This window comes from Colletotrichum siamense (genome assembly GCF_013390195.1).
Source record: "Colletotrichum siamense strain Cg363 chromosome Unknown KSG_Cg363_contig01, whole genome shotgun sequence".
In the NCBI taxonomy this organism is placed as follows: domain Eukaryota; kingdom Fungi; phylum Ascomycota; class Sordariomycetes; order Glomerellales; family Glomerellaceae; genus Colletotrichum; species Colletotrichum siamense.
Window position 1 is genome coordinate 6,035,929 of NW_023501014.1, and position 21,455 is coordinate 6,057,383.

The 21,455-nt window shown below is 51.5% G+C and overlaps 4 protein-coding genes across 4 annotated transcripts; 3 read left to right on the forward strand and 1 right to left on the reverse strand.

The window, feature by feature from the left end:
• Positions 1-94: 94 nt before the first annotated feature.
• fur4-0 (Uracil permease) lies at positions 95-1,933 on the forward strand (the record flags this gene model as incomplete). Its single annotated transcript, XM_036633367.1, has 3 exons — positions 95-325; positions 394-537; positions 599-1,933. 3 exons carry the CDS (start codon positions 95-97, stop codon positions 1,931-1,933), a joined length of 1,710 nt encoding a protein of 569 aa, XP_036501023.1.
• Positions 1,934-2,876: 943 nt separating this feature from the next.
• On the forward strand, positions 2,877-3,840 carry CGCS363_v001519 (uncharacterized protein; the record flags this gene model as incomplete). Its single annotated transcript, XM_036633368.1, has 3 exons — positions 2,877-3,149; positions 3,241-3,629; positions 3,741-3,840. The coding sequence occupies 3 exons, from the start codon at positions 2,877-2,879 to the stop codon at positions 3,838-3,840; spliced, it is 762 nt and encodes a 253-aa protein (XP_036501022.1).
• Positions 3,841-11,780: 7,940 nt separating this feature from the next.
• Positions 11,781-12,140, reverse strand: CGCS363_v001520 (uncharacterized protein; the record flags this gene model as incomplete). The annotated part of the gene is made up of 1 exon (XM_036633369.1): positions 11,781-12,140. The coding sequence occupies one exon, from the start codon at positions 12,138-12,140 to the stop codon at positions 11,781-11,783; it is 360 nt and encodes a 119-aa protein (XP_036502099.1).
• A 7,044-nt stretch (positions 12,141-19,184) lies between these two features.
• itr2 (Myo-inositol transporter 2) lies at positions 19,185-21,259 on the forward strand (the record flags this gene model as incomplete). Its single annotated transcript, XM_036633370.1, has 6 exons — positions 19,185-19,704; positions 19,756-20,001; positions 20,055-20,343; positions 20,403-20,679; positions 20,747-20,955; positions 21,052-21,259. The coding sequence occupies 6 exons, from the start codon at positions 19,185-19,187 to the stop codon at positions 21,257-21,259; spliced, it is 1,749 nt and encodes a 582-aa protein (XP_036502100.1).
• Positions 21,260-21,455: the final 196 nt, after the last annotated feature.

Consider the following 21,455-nt stretch of genomic DNA (forward strand, 5'->3'; position numbering starts at 1 on the left):
GAATACACTCTCATGCTGGCTTCATAGAGTTGAAAACTTCATAGCCGGCTCTCTCGCTTTGGGTCAAGCCGACAGCAACGATTAGTGTTGAATGATGGCGACATCAACCCCTTTGAGTCGCCGCCTCATCAGACGCATCGAGGTAAATCGAGATACGGATACAGATGTGGACATCTACGTCAACAAAGACACGCGGCCGTTGCCCCCTTCTCGCCGCACATATGGCCCATGGGAGTTCGTTGGCCTCTGGATGGTAACAGGCTCTTTCAACGTTGGAGGCTGGACTACAGAATCTTCCCTCATCTCTCTGGGATTGAATGTCTGGGTAAGCGTCGTCTTTCTCTGTGGCTGCCGCCTCACAGAGGCAATTAATTAACTAATCAATGAGCATAGCAATCTATGATTGCCATTATCGTCGCCCATACCTTTGTTGGCTTTGTCTGCATAGCTGGCGGCCACCCTGGCGCAAAGTGGCACATTGGCTTTCCCCTATGGATGAAGCAGAACTGGGGCATCTGGGGCTACCTCTTCCCAATGGTATGTCGCCATTCGGAGGCTCAAACTAATTCCTCTGACATGCTGGCTAATAACAACGAAGGCCATCCGCGTTTTCTTATCCTTTGTCTGGACAGCCACCAACACGTGGTACGGAAGCCAATGCCTAAAGGTTCTTTTGACTTGCATCTGGCCGTCCTTCCTCAATCTGGATACAGATCTCGCTGATGGTACGATGAAGACGTACGACCTCGTATCCTTCGTACTCTATTTGCTGCTGTGCCTCCCAATGATTTGGTTCAGTCCGGAGAACTACCGGAAACCGTTTCTGATCGCCTCCACAACTGTTGCTACAACCGTGTTTGCACTTCTCATCTGGTCCACCGTGCGAGCTGAGGGAGGAGGTGCCCTTGTCGCAGATGTGAGTAAGGTCTCGGGTGTCAAGCCAGCTACGGGAGGCGATCTCGGTTGGGCCTTCGTTGCGGCTGTTACGGCAAATATTGGGGGCATCGCCACACACATGTGGTCTCAGTCGGACTACACGCGATACGCACGAAAGCCGGGAGATCAAGTCTTAGCGCAGCTAATCATGGTACCTTTGGGGACCATCATCGTAGCCTGCGTCGGGATCATCTGCACTTCATGCGCGGCGACGCTGTACCCCGATGAGGGCAAGCTCCTGTGGCAGCCCTACGCTTTCCTGGAAGCCGTGCGCAAGAACGAAGATAACTCTGGTGCCCGAGCGGGGATCGCGTTTGCGAGCATCGCCTTCATGTTCTCGCAGTTCGGCATGGTAGTCGCATCCAATTGCGTGGTCGCCGGAATCGACCTAGCCGCCCTGCTACCGCGTTGGTTTACGGTCCGCCGCGGGGGCTATTTCACTATTGTCTTCGTATTCATTATGCAGCCCTGGGCGCTCCTCAACAGCGCTAGCAACTTCTTGACTGTCGTGGGCAGCTTCAACGTTTTCCTCGGCCCGCTCATGGGGATCATGTTTGCTGATTACTTCCTCCTCCGCAAGCGGACAATCAAGTTGACGGACCTCTACGGGAATTCGTCCAACAGCATCTACTGGTACACCAAGGGATGGAACTGGCGTGCAGCCATCGCCTGGTGCCTGGGCGCGTGGCTGTTCATCCCAGGTCTGGCGCAGCGAGCTGTTGCTCCAAGCGAGGTTTGGGCGGGCTGGACGAGGCTTTATCAATTGTCGTGGTTCGTGGGCTGTCTTGCGTCAGGTCAGATATACCTCCTCCTGGACTATTTGTGGCCCATGCCGGAAAAGCAAGCGGTGGATGACCTTGATTATTTTGGCACATTTGGGGATGCGCCCGTCCTACGCGGGGTGGCTGAGCTCGACGCCATCTCCACGATGTCTGGAGCTGTGGACATTGACGAGAAGAATTCCGGGGCGGGCGGAGAGAAAGTCCAGACCGTCTGACGCCAGTGGCATATTTTCGTGTCTATTGCCTTTTCCGTCGTTCACTCATCATATCATCTAATCTATCTGCCCATATATTCAGCCACACGCGCACGAGACTAGTAACTCAATGTCTCAGATCTCCGTCAATCTTGACACCTCAACGCATCATGTTTCCTTTGCCTTTTGCTCTTCTGTCTTTCTTTCAGAGCTTGAACGGCCGCATTCTCCAGATGAATTTCCCCATGATCGGTGCATCGTACAAACGGCAGCTCGATCCTAGGTAGGTATGCCGTTTGCATAAAAGAGCTAAACTGTCCAAGACATCAGCCAAAACCCACTGACTCAGGGCCCCGATTGGTCCAACCTTAAGCCACAGCTGTGGACGGCGTCTGCGGGTAGCTTGCACCAATTTGGTTGAAGATCGCATTTCTAGAAGGTGAACATGCCCAGTAGACATGTGAGCTGGTGCCGCCCCTCTCCCCGAGTGTCAAGCTTTCCTCAAGCTTTCTTCAAGCTTCTCGCGAGTCTGTCTCATGGGTCATCCTTCCCGTCGTGCCGTCAACCTACTGCATCTGCCATACTTCAGCCGGGAAGACTCTATTCATACCGTCGTTTAACCTCCGCCCGTGACTCAAGACTGCTGATCTTGAGTTCCTGTGCTCAAGTGCCGACGCAAATACTTTCTTTTCCCGCCCTCTTTAAAGTTCCGCCGGACGCCGCGTGGACGTAGATCCTAGCCGCCCCCCCTACGCATCCGTGCCCCCTTGCCGTCGACCGCCGTAAAGGGGCCAGGCCCAACGCCGCTAGGGATCCTGTTCCAGCAATAGAAGACGAAGGATTCTGCCCACGATCTTCTCTGTTTTCTCGCAACCTACCTTGATCCTGTTTCTGCTGCCCGCCGCCATGTCGCCCGAGTAGAGAGTGGTGGACCTCGTAAACGGACTTCAATCCCCATCGGAGCATGGTGGATGCCGACGTCGACATCGATCCGAACCGACCTCGCCGCGTTCTTGCGGTTGCCATTCTCTTTCTCTGCCTCACGCCCATCGCCGTCGCTCTGCGGTTGTACTCGAAAGTTTTCATCACGCGAACCGTGACCTCCGACGACAAGCTTCTTTGCCTGCTCCAAGCTGTTTTTACCGTGTTTTTGGTCACAGAAATCCTGGGAGTAGTGCATGGTACGGGCCGCGATGCGACACAGATAACGCCAGAAGATCGACGGAAAGCTCTCCAGGTACGTTGCAGACTTGGGGTCCACCTCTGCGACAGAATCGACGACGACAAAACGAAATCACCGGACTGTTGTGTTGACTTCCAACGTGCAGTACTTCTTTGCTGGCGAACTCCTGTATCTCCTCACGACAATCCTCCTGAAAGTCTGCGTCGGCATCCTACTTCTGCGCATCGCGATCGTCCCGACACACGTCTGGATTCTGCGAGCACTGCTGTTGTCGACGCTGGTGTTTGGGTTTCTGTACCTGTTCCTCGTCGCCTTCCAGTGCCGACCAGTACACGTATTTTGGGACGAGGGTCCTCGTACCCCAGGCCATTGCTTCTCGAAAACCGTCGTTCTCGGCACCACATTCACAGCCGCCACACTGAACTGCATTGCAGACTGGGCATTTGGGATATTGCCTTTGTTTATTGTCTGGTCGTTGGACCTGCGCAAAAAGACCAAAATTCTTGTTGTGCTCTTGCTAGGGTTTGCTTCAATGTACGTTTCCCATCTCGATGGTTTGGTGGCATGCGCAACACCCAACCTTCCGCTCCGGTGGCATAACTATGATTGGTGATGGAGATGCTAACATGGATTGACTTTTTGCAGCGCGAGTATCGCCACTATTATTCGAGCGGTGACAGTACCGTCTGTGTTGAGCGAGGGAAACTTTCTTCGTACGTCAATCGATCTGCCCATGCACACCTAAACTTTACCAGCTTGGAGGGGCACGAAGCCCATGAATGGCATTTAAAACGCGTGCTTACTCTTTCATCGTACAGGAGAGACCGCCAACTTCGCCATTTGGAGCACTGTCGAACCTGGGATTGGTATCACCGCTGCTTGTGCACCGAGTCTCACGCCTCTCGTCCGGCAATTGTGTGGAAGGAGGCAGCGGGAGGAGCAGAGTAGGGGGCCTTGGAGGACTAGATCGTTGCCTACCATCGAGTTAACGGGCGTAACGAGCGAGACGACCGACACGATGTCTAAGAACTTTTTCAGAGGCTCTCTCTCACGGAGCGAGCCGTCGCAGTCGATGGAGATGCCGAGGTTGCGTTTTGACGACTTCACCTACGAATCACGAATCTCAGGCCCAGAGTCACGATCCTGTCGGCCAACACCGAACAGAAATAGGGCGTCCTGGACTTTTCCACTACGGTCAGGGTCAGGATCGTCGTCTTCCTCTTCTTCTGGGTCAGAGTCCTGCACCGCCACAGCAGGAAAGTCAGCTACTGCGAGTGTTGGGGTTCTTCCCGAACCTCCATCTTCAGGTATCATGAAGACGATGGAGATTGAACTGTCATACGAGGACAGGACATGGACGAAACAAGGACGGATGATGCCACGAGATGAGTGCATGCTACGACCGCACTCTTTATCGGGCTTCAGGAGGTTGACAAGTGGGGAAGTACCCCTTTTACCGGATATCGATAACAACAATTTGTCACCGTTGTCTGCAGACTTTGACCTAGAGTCTGGTTTTGGTTCAACGACGTTCAGGCATTCATCTCCCCCTGAGGCGAGCTGGCACTGGTCGGACAGCAGCGGTACTAGAGAAACCTCAGAGCATACACTGGGACTGCCATCCCCGACAGAACAAAGCAGGCAGGATAACGGGCAACTTGGGGATTCATGAAAGGTTTCTGGGAAGGTGATGACTCCAGAGGAGTTGGGACGGGATTACGAACACGAATATGAATGTGATGATATTTGGAGTTTTGAAACGCTTTGCCATTCGGCCTTGCTGAATTGAACACAATTCGATACAATGACTAGGACTTGGGAGAATGAGAAGGCGCCACAAAACTCCCGTTGAATTGTGTCCCGGAGTCCCATTTGTGACCCCCACTTCCGAGGTTGACGCTCTGGAGTCCGAGGTGGTAGTTGCGAAATGAATGAGTTGGCTTGTCATCCATAAATGGCGGTATCTTGAACATCTTCTTCGAAAAGCCCTCCAATTCTACTGCCCGTCCTTCGATAAAGACTGAGGTGGTGACTGAGTCGGTTGGACGACGGCTTCAAGGAGCTCTTTGGCCAACAGCCCAACTCTCCTACACTTTCCTACTGCTCACCGATAACATGCGGGGTCTTGGTCCGTCGCCAAATGAAATGCTGAAGATATGCCGTACAGGTTCGAGTACACACATCTTCTGCGCTTTTCAAGGCTGTTAGTACATCGTGAGTGGATCTTGCGGTATGACTGGACCCGAAATTTGACAGCATGATCCAAACGTACACGAGTTCTGTCGCATATCAACGATTTGAACTGTGCTTGCGGATGGCCCGATAAAAGGTAATGCGTGTCTCTTCAAGACTGGAGGGCTTGAGTCGTTCATACCTGCAGTTACGGAGCACGTGTTCAACCGCATGCCCGTTGAATGCGCTCAATTTCACACCCGCAACTGGAGAATCCGTTCACACGTGGAGGCTAGCCGCCGTAAGGTATGGTGTCATGCGGGCTTCTGCGGTATTTGCCTGGTTGGCTTCAATTGGTTGAGGGATCAAAGTGGAGGTTGGGCAACTCAATTGTCAGACACCCATGCATAAGCTTACACACACCCACAATCAGCGACATCTCGTACACTTGCCCCGTGTTCGAAGACTCTTGCGTACGAATCGTCTAGTCTCGGCTGTCTCTTTTCATCGTGGTGATTTTATATATGTACCTATTGAAGCCACTGATTTCTCTTCGGATGGAGCCAATGTGTTTTCGGGTCCCTCCACAATCAGCGACCTTCAAGGCATCATAGTGAAATTTGAAAGCTCAGATGCCAATCAGACTCACTCTAATACAGTCTCTCTCAGCACCATCTTTGTACAGTACGAGTTAGATCACCTAAGCAAGTAACCGGCTTCGGCGAAGGGACGTGGTGAATGTTGACTCGCAAGTTATTGCTACCATCTGTCCAGAGAAACTCACGATTAATGCTTGCATTGTCTGGAAGTCCTCATGTCAGACGAACCAGTCCCCAGTTCCAGGTCTTCCCGGGGAAACGAGTAATCAATGTGCGCTCCCGGCCTTCACTGCGATAGTAGAGGTCGATGCCATTCCACATTGGTCTCCTTAGAGACTTGAATGAACCATTCAACGGGGGCCAAAGCTGTGCCAGCGAGTTCATAACGGGTCTCAATGTACACTCAACTGACAGACCCACCAGGTGGCGTAGTTGAATTGTCCTCCAATTGCGATAGAAGACCTACAACTCACATTCGATTTGAACAGCAGACCCAAGAGCGGTATGCATGGCGTGACTCAAACGATAAGATGCCAATAGACCTTCCACTTCTTCGCCTAGTATCCTGTCATGCAGGTCTGACTTTTCGACGGCCGAATTTTGATTTGCAATAATCCATGGTCACTTTTGCTACCTGCAGGTTTGATGAAGTTGCGAAGAAGGATGAAATCTGGCATACCAGCAATATGGAAGACTTTCCGAATATCGACGAGCTGATCATCCGCCGCGTTGATAATCTGGGAGGTGTGCCAAGAATGAGAGACTGGGCCCCAGTTCCGTGGTTTCCAATCGTGGACATGACAACGTGGTCGCTGACAACACAGTTCTGACAGTCGGAAGTGGAAACACAAGGCAATCATCTTCGGATACGGTGACCTATTAAATGGTGAGGCAACGAATTGGTTCGCAGCGGAGAGGGTCGCAAAATTGGCGCAGGAGAATGGAGCGCATATGCATGATAAGCCACTAAGACCAGGGTATGTCAGCTCACTCGCCTAGAAACGATTTTGTCTAAAACCAGGCTGGCCAATGGTACCGACGCTTCTGATTCTCAACCATTCACAACATTTGAACACTGCATACGACTGCGGGGTATCTTGTTGGCGAAGGCGGTGGCTGGTTTCAATGGTCTGTTGCAGCGTGGCAGCCTTAGTTTGGATAAGTTGGTGCGAGGGCACCCGCCCTGGATTCCCATGTCCCTGGCCCCTCTTCTTTTCTTCTAATTATGCGAGTGCTTCACAGCCGCATCGGATTTTCTCTTTTTGCCTGCGGATCCTCCACGCGACTTCACAACTCGACCTCGTGCATCTGGACCTCCAACGATGACCTGGCGACGGTGACATTCCCATGCCGGAACGCTCCTGTACAGACTTGGTTCTTTTCCGACCAGGCAAAAACACTGGAACCTCTGCGGAGCGGTCCAGTATGCCTGGACCCACGCGCCGTGTTCATATAGTTGATGCAGATGGTAAACCCCAACACTCAGTCGTGAGTTCAGTCTCGAGATCTCCAAGTAGACAGGGCCGCCGATCTTCATCCTCACAATCCACAACAAATCCGGCACCAAGATATCGGCCCTTGCATACTGCAGCGGGTTCAAGAGCCCCACCAAGATCATCATCATACCACCGACCGTCCGTCAAGGGCAAAGAGCCTTCGTCATTTTGGCGGCAACACAGGCGTCCAACTAGTGGCAGGAATAGGGACGATTCACCTGGAGTAGGCCCATCACGTCAACATACTTGGAACCAGGAGTCATCTCAGCCAAACGAGAAGATGCATTCAAGCCCGAAGGACGCGACTTACGGGAGTTATGACTATATCACAGGGGCATATCGTCGTCCAAAGTTTCACGAAAATGTTCCTGGGATGGTTCCTCCCGATTACCATCCACCAGGCCCCTTTATGAACATGAATTCATACAGCTCTATGCCTGGCCGTACTTGTGGGATGCCGCCGCCGCTCGTAGAACCTGCACATATACCGTACATGTCATCGCAGGCTTTGCCAAGAGGGCCTCCTCCCCCGCCACCGCCTGAAGCCACTCCAAGCCTGTCGCCAGATAAGAGTCGGGAAAGCGAAGAGATTGAAAGTCTTAGAAGGGAACTAGCGAAAGTCAAAGAAGACCAAAGAGCGAGGGAGGAGCGCCAGAGGCAGGAAGAGTTCGAGAAAAGGGTTCAAGAAGAAGCAGAAAGGCACATGAAGCAGAGAATGGAAGAAATCCGACTTGCTCAGGAGGCCGCCAGAAAAGAGCTCGAGGAAGCAAAAGCACAAATAGAGAAAGCCGCCCGAGAAGCAATCGAAGCTGAAAGGCAAGCTGAAGAACAGCGCCGAATACAGGAACGAGAAGAACTCGAAGAGTGCCAGAGAATCGCTCGAGCGAAACTGGAGGCAGAACTATGTGCCCGAGCCGAGTGGGAGCAGCTGAAGGAACAGGAAGCACATCGCCTCAGGATGGATGCCGAAGCAAAGTTGGAAGCCAGGCTGGCACATGAGCAAGAAGAGAGGCGGAGGATTCAAGAGGAAGAGGAAGAGAAGGAACAATTACGCCAACAAATCAGAGACGAAGTACGGCTGGAATTTATGAAACGAGAGAGAAGATACATAAGCTCATCATCTGAGGCCGAGTCTTTCAGCTCACGATCTTCACTAAGCAGTAGCTACTTGAGTCTGAGTACCACCAGTCGGAGTAGGTCTACTAGCTCAAAGATCTCAGCTAGGTTGAAGGCTCCAAGCTGTAGCTCTTGCAGAGCCACGAAGGCGCTAAGTATCGACTCATCTGACAATGTCAAGGCTCTGAACCTTCAGACGTCCGACGATGGCGTATCAGGCAGAACAGAAGGAGATGACAAAACGAAGAACGCAACTCTGGACCCGTTCATGTATCTTGAAAAGACATCAACACCGCCGCCGCCGAACCTGAAAACAAACGCTATTGAAACGCAAGATCCATACTGGGCTTGGGAACACTACTCTAGCAGACTATCTTCTGGGTCTATTCCGGAAGATGCAGGATACACATACGCCGATCTAGAGATTCATGCATTACAAGAAGGCCAGCTTGCACCCGACGATGACGAAAATGAAAGTTCATCGAGTACTGGGACAGATAGTGACGACAATGGCTCCAGTTTAGGCATTGGAGGTATCTTTGAGCACGAAGCTTCTGACGATGAGGGCTCAGATGCCGGGACTGTGATTGCGGCATTCGATAAGCCCAGGCTCACTCCATCGGTTATTCGCGATGATGGTTCTCGTACAAAGGGAAAGGAAGTCTTGTCGGTCCAAGGAACGCAAGCAGAGCGCCTTTCGAACCCTGACGTGGGGAGTGCTTGTTACGGAAAAAGTCGCGTCCCGAGCACTCAAAATTCAGAGCAGAACCGACCGAAGACGCAAGAGCTCCCGCTGAAGATCCCAGCTCAAGGAGAGGCGACCTTGCCCGCCGCTTTGGTTCAGTATCTTATTGCAGAGGATAAAGAAGAACAGCAGCAAGTTGCTCTTGAGGAGTTTCAAGAGGAAATCGATAATGGGGACGGAGGTGCCAACTTGAGAAGCCATCCACAACAGCCGACAATGAGTCAAGCTGTTCCTGAGCGGGCCAAAAATGCCTTTTTGGCGGATCCCCAATCGATTGCATATTCGCTACGGACAAACTCATCTCGCGATAGCCCTTTGCTGCCCCTGCTTGCAAAACATATCTCCGATTTTGAAGAGGAATCGTCTCAATGCAACAGGTCTAGCAACTCTTGCAGGGTTCCTCTGCAGTCGCAAGATATGAAAGGTTCCGATGGTAGTTCTCGCCCCTTCCTACAGGAAGGTGACTACCCAAATTGGACCGGTGAAGGAAACCCAAACCTTTTGTTTCCATATTACTTGGGAAACCAGGGACGTCAGTCAACGAGCAGCTTCGACCTCAGACAGGTTCGCTCAACGAGGGCTTCGAGCTCAGTTTCTTCTGAGTACCAAACAGAAGTGCCCATGGCTCTTGTGCCTTGCATCATGGTTCCATTGAACATGATTCAATCGGCCATGCAAGGCCCAATGTTCTATCCAGGGGCTATGCACAAACGCGATATGAATCGTTAATAGAGATAAGACATGCGGTGTCTCTGAGGAGTCATATTTTGGAAGGAGGATCGAAGCACTTTTGGTGGATTATTGCTCGGGGCGTCAACGGGAGTTTACTGTGCGAATGATGATTATGATGTTGATGATGAATGAGGACAGTCATATGCCCTAATCCCCTGTATTGTATTTCATGTAGAAATAAATAGAGTCTCGGACAGGCGCTTCTTTCAAAGCTAGGCTGCAGCTTAACGGCTTCCATTTTGGATACCAGCCAGTCCCATAAACGCGGTTATTTTGACGAAGGCCAGCAGTCTTTTGGATTGTCTGGCAAAAGATCATCTGCCAGTTTGGAAAAAAAAAACGATATTTAGAGAGAGGCCCCGGTTAGCGTACCGGCGCTACTACCCCGGAAAGATGATTTTGGTACCCTTCGGAGGGATTGTCGCAGCACATAAGATCCGACAAAGGGGTCGCGAACGTGACCTGTTACTGGGCATATACACACTCGGCGGAAGTAGTGAGTCATGAAGGGTTCTTGCTATCCAGAAATATCATACTGACTAACTCCTATATCATCGAATCTCCTTTTGGCATACGTCTCTGTGGTCTTAAAATCAGACACTGCCAACACAAACACAAATCCCGCAAGTGCCACACCACCCACTACTGGTACCAAGATGGAGAACACGGTGAACACATAGCTGGCCTTCTGAAAGGCCACACTGGCCGTTAGAATCTCCGTCGCCAGTCCCACTTGCATTGCTGTGAGAACGATGGCTAAGAACGCGAGGGCCGTCGCGAGGGACGCAAAGTGGTCGGACAGGAAGCTGGCGTACACAGAGGGGTTGTCTACCTGCGAATATCCTCGCCACAGGGACTTCGTTTTGATGCGCCAGATGAGGTTGAGGCGTTGGAGTCGCAGCTCGCCGTACCAATAACGGGGATTGATGGCGCAGTAGCGAAACTCAGAGAGGAACTCGGCGCAGAGGATGCGCCAGGCTGGCCAGGAAATTGTCCTGGGGAGTAGACCAATATCTTGGGCAAGGCGGAAGTCCGTCTCGTGCATGATCAGGGCCGTGTAGGAAAAGAGGAAGCCGAGAGCACAGGCATATATCTCGTCGCTGGGCGAGGTGGTGATGGTTTGGTCGGTCGCGCCCCAGCTACCGACGGGGAGTTTGCCGACAGGCTTGGGGGCCGAAACAGATGATGCTGATGGTAGGAGATGGGTTGACCAGAAGGCTGGGTCTAGTAGAAACAGCGGCAAGGGCTTTACGAATATCCTATTTTTTGACCAGACCAGGTGAAGATCTACTCGCTTGGTGACTGTAATTATTCGCGATATGACGATTTGATGATGCAAAGGCCGTGGAGGCATCGGTCGACCGCACCAAAACATCCATCTGTGGATCTTGTTCAGACGCCGAACCAATAGCTCTTGTTGAAGTAAACTCAAGTCGACCTGCACGGGCAATATATCATCTGAGTATGTGCGATATGTTGCTGGCATTTGCGCGAAGTCAAACTCAAGCACTCGAGTCTGGAAGGGCGGTTGAACAGGAATCATTCTGTGTGGGGCTGCTGCCAGCTGCGGGGAGAGAACCGGAAAGGGATAGGAAACGCAACGAAGAAATAAGTACGTTAGAAAGTGAACTGATTTACTCCAACGTATCGGGTATCCGATGGAATAGCTTGCGTATTTTGAGCCAGGCTAAAAGAAAGGCTCCCATTTTGTGAAGAATTCTTTTGTGAATTTTTGTATGACCAGGGATACATGAGAGGTCCCCCTTACTCCAACCACCCCCTACATGTCTAGTAAACCACCCTCATCAACTACTGCTCCATCGAGCTACAGTGCTGCCTTGAGTTCCGCCAACAGGCTGTCTTGCTTTGGATGGTTCAACCGGTTTACTTCGCGATACTGGTCGTCGGTCATCTCGTTGTTTTCGAATGCTTTGGCGATGTCTTCGAACTCGTTGAATATTTTGAGAAGAGATGGATCATTACGGCCGTATCGGCGGAGGATGACATATGCCAGTAGGCGACAGAAGAACAATGCTTCTTCGAATTTGTTGCGGTTCTGAGGGAAAGGGCGTTTGCTTCGAAACTTGCAGACATCATGCTCTTTTTCTCTGATGAGCTGGGTGAGGCTGTCACCGCTCTTGAGGTAGCGGTCACAGAGGTAGTGAATGTAGTATTGCTTCGGCATTTTGGTGTAATGGGTTGTGGCAGCGTGAAGAGGGAGATGCCTGCCCCCTGTAATCGAGGCGATTCGCGCTCTCTTCATATACCCCCATAGGTGGCCATAGAGGTTTCTCTGTGAGCCATCCTGGCCCTCGAATATTTCCCCGTGAGAGTCATACGGCAGTCAACAAGGTGCGCCTCCAGGCGGCAAACTGCGAAGAAAAAAGTTAGAAGGGAAGAAAGAAAAGAAAAGAAAGGCTCCCTGGTGCATGACCGTACTACTCGACTCAGAAGTGGAAGTCAACTCCTGGAGTGTCCGGAGCGTTTAGGGGACATCCTCTCGACCAACAAAGCTGTGTGAGATGCTGTGCCGCGTCCTGTGGGACTTAAACCAATGATATGCCGCTCGACAACGCACTTTTCCCCTCTTGTTCGGCCTGACTGCATATGCGAGATCCCATGCAAGTCACGTGGCTGACTCTGAGGCTGTAATTGCTATTCGCTCTTCAGATATGGTTGTTGAGCGCCCAGCCTGATTTTTTCAAAGATAATAGGCTCACTAAGACAGCTTCCACTGACTGTGCCACGTGATAAACCCCGCTCGAAATCATACATCACACGGTAGCCTCGAACATGCGTGACTTTTGGCCATACCTATTGCTGTGCTCGACTTCTCATGCAGATTGCACTTTGCCTCCTCAAAGTGCGCAAGTGTCCTCATATTTACGCTGAATCGGTATTCATCATGGTTACACAGAAGCAGAAAGCATGGACATACCGAGTTGAGGGCATTCCGTTCGGCACCACTCCCAAGCAGCTGATCGAGGAATACTTTGACCCCGACGATCAACGTCATCTTACGGTCCGCTCCCTCTTCCCCAATGTAGATTGTCCAGAGGGAGAAGAAGAGGAACATGACGGAGGACTTACAGCCACCGTATACTTCAAGCCCCGAGACCCACGGCCTGAGGGCCCAAGACTCCAGGACAGCCTTATTCAGGTCGACCGGAATTTCACGGGCTTCACTCCGCTCTTCGTCCCTCCAATCGGAACACCCATAGTTGCGGAGTAGGTTTTGCATTAGACTACTTGGTGTCCTGTGGCGATTCGTGAAACCAGCATCATTGCCGTCACTGGCCTGGCCGGGCATGCTTATGGTTCCTGGGCGCACCACGATGATAGAATGTGGCTTCGGGACTACCTGAAACGCACGGCGTCCAATGCCAGAATTCTCACGTACGGCTATGAGTCCGGGCTAAAAGACAGTCATTCGTTTGGCATACTTCAAGACCACGCCAACACCTTCTTCCGCAAGCTCATTGACATACGCGAAGAGGGAAAATGTGAGAGTCGCCCCATCATATTTGTTGGTCACAGCTTGGGTTGTTTGATTATCAAAAAGGCCATGATTGATGCAGGCTCCATAGGCATCAACCCGTCCCGGCTCCCAGTCCGGGCCATTGTCTTCCTAGCTGCACCCCACAAAGGCCTCCATGTGGAAGCTTTACAGACTCTTGTCAAAGGGCAGCCTACTTATGGTATCGTTCACGAGCTCGAGAAGGGTTCCGCCACTCTTTTGGAATTGAACCTTAAATTCGCCCAGATGGCCCACGAGATTGATATTTTGACGTGCTACGAGACGAAGCAGACCAAGCAGGCCGTAAAACTAGAGGACGGAAGTTGGGCACGGAAAGGCTCTCCCGTCACGATGGTCGACCGCGATTCAGCAATTGTTTTCACTGCAAAGGAGATAGTTGTCGGTGCAGACGCAGATCACTCTGAAATCGCCAAAATCAAGCAAAGCCAAGCGGGTATCTTTTCCCATGTCAAATCTGCCATTCATCGCGCTCTTCGCCCAATAGTCTCACTCGCAGAGGATCGCCAGGTCAGTAAGCACCTCCAATGACCGAAGAGAAGCAGGTTAATTTACAACTGATACAGGCCCAAAGACCCCAATCATGGGCTTATACTGTGCCATCCCCAATGTATTCCCCTAGTCCAGGTACAGGGTCTCATATTACCGAGATCCCTCACAAGACAGCAGTGGCTTCACCAAGATTGTCAGTAGAGTCAACTGCATCGATGCCATATCGTCCGTCATCAGCAAACAATAGTCGTAAACTATCGGACTATGTTCCAGTCGCCGAGTCTTTGGGGTCAACCCGATATGCTGCTATTTCCCCCCCGAGTCTTCCGCGCCAACCCATTTTAGAAGCACATCAGGACCTTGCAGTGGAGCCCTGTCTGGAGACGAATGAGCGGCCGAAAGAATTAAAGCCAAAGCCAGACTTAGAACCACAGGCGACCAAACCGCTGGATGGTGCAGGCTCGGCGGAGGGAGCGATGGCTTGTCCCGCTAGGAGCCGCAGTTCGACAAATTGCGTCCTTTGTTTCTTGCCGATTCAGGACTCGAATCCCCATTATCTCTATCACCGGCTTGACAGTTCACCATTCACGGGCAACAAAGTTGAAAACCCCCGATCCGAAAATGATGACAGAGGTCACAGCCCTTTATGTTACAAGGATGAGCCGCCCACCTGGTGTTGCCATGACTGCGCCGTCAGTCTCGAAGCACCATTCCTCTGTCCCAAGCACCACCGGACGATGGAACCCTATATTATCCTTACAGGCTCCGGTTCCAAACGCTATGCTCAGTTTTTCAGTGAGCGGGTCACAGATCAGGACAATAAAGTTGTGATAGCGATTAAGAAGAACAATACGGACGCGCTGAAGCACGCTTTGGACCATGGCAATAGGAGGCTTGTGGGGCCTTACAACAGCATGGGCGAAACTCCACTGCATCTTGCAGTGAATTTGGGCCGGTTATCCTGCGCCAAGATACTATTGGATATGGGCGCCGACCCAAATTTGTGTAACAGCCGTGACATTACGCCTATTGACGCCGCCGCCATATCCGAGCATATGGACATCGCCATCGCACTTTGGGGAGAAAACGACGAATTCAATTCTCAGCTCCTTTCATCGGCTGCAAGGTATGGCGATGAGAAAATCGTCGAGTTGATGTTAGGGAAGGACGGGGTTAAAATTGGTGCAAAGAATGAGAGGTTTGGAAACACCCCACTGCATCTCGCGTCAGGAAGTGGCTACCAGAAGGTGGTGCAGATACTTCTGAATCACCACGCAGCCGTCAATGCTACAAACAACAACCACGAGACACCATTACATTATGCAGCATATAATGGCAGCGCGGAAGCCTGTAACACCTTGATCAATCACGGCGCCAGCCTGGATGCCATGGACAGCAGAGGGGATACTCCACTTATGGATGCTGTGAACCGCAACCACTGTGCTGTTGTTGGCTGTCTCCTTGATGCTGATGCCAACTGTGGTATGACAGACTCAGGTGGCAATACACCGTTGCATTTGGCAGCAGCGATGGGCTTGTTGGACATCTGCTCTCGTCTGATCGGTCACAACGCCAAGCTAGGTGTAGAGAATTCCGATGGCAGAACTCCCCTCATCTTAGCGGTGGCGAACAACCGCATCGGCGTAGTCAACTTACTTCTCGGCAGCGGTTCAGGCGTGTACATTCACGCGGCGGACAACAGCGGCTACACCAGCCTCCACTGGGCTGCTAACAACGGCTCTGTGGACATATGCACCACCCTCCTGAATCACAACGCGTCTACTCGTATCAAATCAGGCGAGGAGGACGATTTTGTAACTCCACTGCTGGTGGCAGTCGTTAACAATCATGCTGACGTCGTCCGGCTGCTATTGGAACGAGGCGCGTATGGATCAAATCAGCACGACAGTACCATTCGCCGATGGAATGATTTCCCGCTATTTGAGGCGGTTTCACGTGGGAGCATCAATTGTCTGGAACCTCTGTTGAAGTATTGTAAGATCGACTTCGAATTTGAAGGCCTGAATGCAATCGCACACGCGGCGCGTTTTGGAAAGGTGGCCGTGGTTAAAGTCTTGCTGGACAAAGGCGCGAGTGGTTTTCCACCGAAGGGCCTGAAAGGCGAGTGGAAGAATCTGAATTTCGATTCCAAGGGTAAAGCGAACATGAGCGAAGTGCTGAAAATTCTGAAGCAGGCTTAGTACAAATGATCAGAGTGACTGATAACAGTAGCTTCATACAAGACTTCTTGGAGACTGGATAGGTAGGGGGAACTTGATAAGACTTGAACCCGGCGTTTAATTGACCCATTACGGACTGCCTAGGTACCATAATAATGACGGGCGACAAGCGTTCATATGGCTTGGGTTACAGGGGGGTAAGTTGATAGACCTTTTACTTAGCAACCCTACTCTGTGTTGTTATTGCTAGCGAAGCTTTGTCTGTCTGATAAGACCAACTTGTTGGTATGTTTTGCCTTCCTCTGTCACATAGATGGATCCACGAGAGACATACCTTAATTTGATAGGTAGTTCAGCAACTGATTGATGGTGCCGAACAATATTTGAATCGGATGACAGCTTGGCAGTAGGATCACTGGGCTGTTATGGTACTATCAAATTCCATCAATGCCGTAACCACTTTCCGACTATGTAAGGTAGCTTGTTATGGCTAGTGCGAAGAGAACGTGTCTCAGCAAATGGATATTTAATTGTCTTGACCTCGGCTTCTGCACGCGTTGGGGAACACTCTGTGCCCTCTTCAATAGACTATTGCTTTATTAGCCAGAGTCTTTGGAACTCTACTGCAAAGTTTCCAAGAATCTACTCAGAAGCAAGTGGTCGATTTTCATATCTTCACAGGCATCGTCAGCATGCACAAAGCATGCGAACGGCCTCAGCTTCAAGAATTTCCGAGAACTGTTACGCAAATGCTTTTTCTACTAGGCATTTGTCCGTTCCATACTACCCTTGCATGCCTTTTTGCCCGAAAAGTCTCCTTATGCGAGTTGAGAAAATGTCGCATCAAGGACTCGATCGACGGCGCTTAACGCGCACATGAATCAGTGACATGGCAAATCCGGTTTGTTGCAGAAAATCCCCAGGTTTTGCGACCGTATATCATCACAGCTTATCGCTGTGATATCAGAATCCCGATCGACCCGGTCTTGTGGTTGTTATCGCCGCCAGAGACGACAGGGGTTATTGACCAATGAAATCAATCTTTGGGGGCCACATTCTTGTTGTCCCCTTGGTGGTCCTGCCCCGTGTACTCCGTACAGCTTTTTGCGGGCGACATGCGGGGGCTAAAAAGTGATGAGGGGAAAACGGCCCTTTTATGGGTTGAGCAGCACGAGACAGTGGTGAGCAGAACATCATCTGCCACATGATGTCAATGGCGTTGATTTTCGACTTCAACAGTTGATCACATACACATTCAACGGAAATGTGGGTATTAGAAGACTCAGCAGAGACTCGAGGTTTCAGCGGGAGGAGTTGGTTGATCGCGGCTTGGCTCTTGGTAAAAAAAACTTCCGACCCATGAGCCCCTATCCCCGATCGGCTTACCGGCCGCCTGCTTTGCCAGGTAATCTTGCGAATTTTGCTGGCCCCCACATGAAACCCAGGAAAGCCCTGCCCATAGGCTGTGACTTAAGCGCAGAAAATAGAGAAAAGTTTGTCAAAAGTAATTGCAGGTCCATGGAACTGGGACGGTGGTTACGTCGTCTCATCATGGGCAGTTCGTGGCATGCTCGTGGCTGTCACGTTGCCTGCCCCGACGAGAAAGCATAAGCTTGCCAGAATCGGGGGAGGTTCCTTGGCCTGCCGTCTCGGCATCGCACGATCGGCTCGGTCTTTGCTCATCACCCTGCCGCCTCACGGAGCGCCAAGCCGGCCAACAAATATATTAGTGCTCAGCCAAGAACGCGGCTTGGACGCGGCTTCATTCCGGGCCGGGACCTGAATTAGCGGAGAGATAAGCGGATAGCTAAGGCGGTCTATCGGTGGCGGCCCAGGAACAATGTCTCGTGTCGACGAAGAAGTTTTTCAGGCACGTGGTTGCTGCGCCGTCATACCATGGTTGTTGTAGCAATAATGGAGCACACATTTCTCGTCAGGGGTTGGCAGTAAACCGAAGAACTCCTATTCCAGAAAAAGAACTGGAATCACGAAGACGTCTGGCCGCGTTCCGGGCTGCAGTCTCGCCTGCGCCCACCGGGCAGAAAAATAAGGAGTCAATATTTCAGGAGTCGGCAGAAACGCGACCTTGGACGGCCATGTGCCCTTCTAGATTTTCCTCGTTTGACGTCAGCCCATCGTTCCCCGACTCTTTTTCCCCAGGGAGAAGTTTTTAATGGTCCAACTCTGTTTTCTTCTCCACGCGGAGTCTCCGTATTCCCTCCGTAGGCTCCCGCAAGAGCGCGAGAATGGTTCGGACTGTCACCGAACATCGGGATCCAGAACGCGGTGACGGCCCTCACGGTAGAATTTTCGGTCAAACCACCCCCTTCGGGCGGGTCTCGCACAAACGCTATCCTCGCCCGTTGTGGAGTCGCGAGTCAGATGGAAATAACGTCGCGGCCTGATCTCCGGTACCAGAACCTGCAGTCGTCGCCCCATCCATCCCACCACCCACCGCGTTCTGGCGTTGCAGTCCCGAACCTGGAGCGCAGGCTGGAGCCCCAAGGGCAATAGAGCTCATGCGCCCGCAGCACCCGCAACCCGCAACAACACCCCCAGGTCGCTCTCCGGGCACGCGTCCCTGAGTCCTGGGGTCCTCCACTGGAGAAGAAGGCCTGGAAATGCGGACGAAATCGCTCTTACTTCGGCCGTTTTTCTCCAGCTTCTCCACCCTAACACCAGACTGAAATTTTGGATGACGATGTTGGTGTCGAGGTTAGACAAACAGGTAACGAACATCGGCGAAGAACCCACAATGGATCAATGCGGTCGCCGGGTTGGTTGTTGTTCCAGTTTTGGTCCGTCGCGTGGTGTTCGTAGGCAGTTGGTAAGCGGTATTGACTGATCTGCAAAGTTGTTTAAAAGCCTGGCGCCTCCCGTCGTTCAATATCCTTTAGGTTTGCTTGGCAGCTGTCTCTCTATTCCGGACGTCCTTATCAGAGCCGCAATCTGCTTGGCATCTGCTCCTAATCAGATCCGTAGTTTCTCCTCTCGCACGGACAAGCGGAAGACAACCTACACGATGCACGGCGTAACACTAGCCCCGAAGATTTCGGGCAAACACAACCCAGACGGCCAGAATGAGGCTCACGTCGAGAACCTTCAGACGGCACTCCCTGGACTGAACGAGAAAGATGCCCTCGCCGTCGCCCAGGCCGGAGGGTGGGAGGTTGATGCTCTCATTGACAGCTTGGAGCGTGAGCTGGAGGCTGCCGGCGGAGTCAAGAAGGGTATCTTCGATCTTGAGTTCAGCAACACCAAGTACTTCACCTGGCTCATCGTCGCCTTCGCCTCCATGGGTGGTCTTCTCTCCGGTCTTGACCAGTCCCTGATTTCTGGTGCCAACCTTTTCCTGCCCGGCGACCTTGGCCTTACGGACCGCCAAAACAGTTTGGTCAACTCTGCTATGCCTCTCGGTGCCGTCGGTGGTGCCCTCATCCTCAGTCCCTGCAACGAATACCTCGGAAGAAGAATGTCGATTATCGTTTCTTGCGTTCTCTACACCATCGGTGCTGCCCTTTGCGCTGGCGCCATGAACTTTGGTAAGCACTCTTATTTCCGGCAGTAGCGTACGACGACTGACTCTTGCCCAGGCATGATCGTCTCCGCTCGCGTCATCCTTGGCATGGGTGTTGGTCTCGAGGGTGGTACTGTTCCCGTCTACGTTGCCGAGACTGCCGAGCGTCGCATTCGTGGAAACGTTGTGTCCCTCTACCAGCTCAACATCGCCCTTGGTGAGGTTCTTGGTTATGCTGTCGCTGCCATGTTCCTTCACGTCAAGGGTAACTGGCGCTTCATTCTCGGCTCTTCTCTCCTCTTCTCCTCCATCATGTGGGCTGGTAAGCATCCCTATTCGCGTTATTAGGGTACACTCACTGACTTTTGGGTCAAGGTTTACTCTTTTTACCCGAGAGCCCAAGGTATCTTATGCACAAGGGTAAGACTCTGGAAGCTTTCAAAGTCTGGAAGCGCATCCGCGGCACGACGACCCCCGAAGCCAGAGAAGAATTTTTCATCATGAAGGTCTCTGTTCTGGACGAGAAACAGTCAGTTGCCGAGGGCGCCAAGAACAAGCGCTTCCCTTGGATGGACTTTTTTACTGTTCCTCGTGCTCGCCGCGCTCTTATTTACGCCAACATTATGATTCTGCTTGGTCAATTGACCGGTGTCAACGCTATCATGTAAGGGCAACCCACACAGCGTTATTTTTTTTTGTTTCTGACGCTGACAATAAATCCAGGTACTACATGTCAATTCTCATGCAGCAGATTGGTTTCAACGATGAGAAGGCCACCTACATGTCCCTTGTTGGTGGTGGCTCTCTTCTTATCGGAACAATCCCTGCGGTCATGTACATGGAAAAATTCGGTCGTCGTTTCTGGGCCAACACCATGCTTCCCGGCTTTTTCGTTGGACTCGTCATTATCGGTGCCAGCTACCAGATTCCTACTACGACGAACACTACTGGTGCTGTCGCTTGCTACCTGGTTGGCTTGGCCCTCTACATGATGTTCTTCGTATGTCACCACTTTGGATGAAACCCCTCACTTCTGGGAACGCGCAACTGATCAAAATGAACGGCAGGGTTGTTACGCATGTTTAACTTGGGTGATCCCCTCTGAGGTCTATCCAACTTATCTTCGATCATATGGTATGACCACATCTTCTGGTCTGCTGTTCTTGTCCTCCTTCGTCGTCACATACAATTTTACTGCCATGCAGGAGGCTATGACGCGCACGGGCCTTACACTAGGCTTCTACGGAGGCATTGCCATCATTGGATGGTTCTACCAGTATGTCAATTCCCAATTTTTCCCGTACCCATGTCACCACCTTTGACGAAAACCCTCACTTCTGGGAACATGTAACTGATCAAATGAACGCAAAAGGTGTATCTTCATGCCCGAAACTAAAAACCTGAGTCTCGAGGAGATTGATGTATTGTTTGAGAAGCCCACTAGCGAGATCGTTGCGATGAACATGAAGGGGATTTCTCGTGGCCTGAGCAGGATCTGTGGAGGCGGTAAGAAGGAAACTACATCTCCCGGCCGCGAGATGGAAGTGGACGAAAAGAACGAGAAGGAAGTCAGCGCATAGATGGTATGATGAAAAGAGTTCGTTATGCTATGAATAAGGAGAATACAAGCACAATTGTTCGATGATGCATCTTTCCCAAGTGTGACGTTGCAACAACCCCTGTATAGCAGAATTCAAGCGCATTGCACTCCAGTTTTCTGTTTCCCTTTTTCATATAAAGAGCTGGAGTCAATGTTTTGTACTCCAAGCTTGCTAA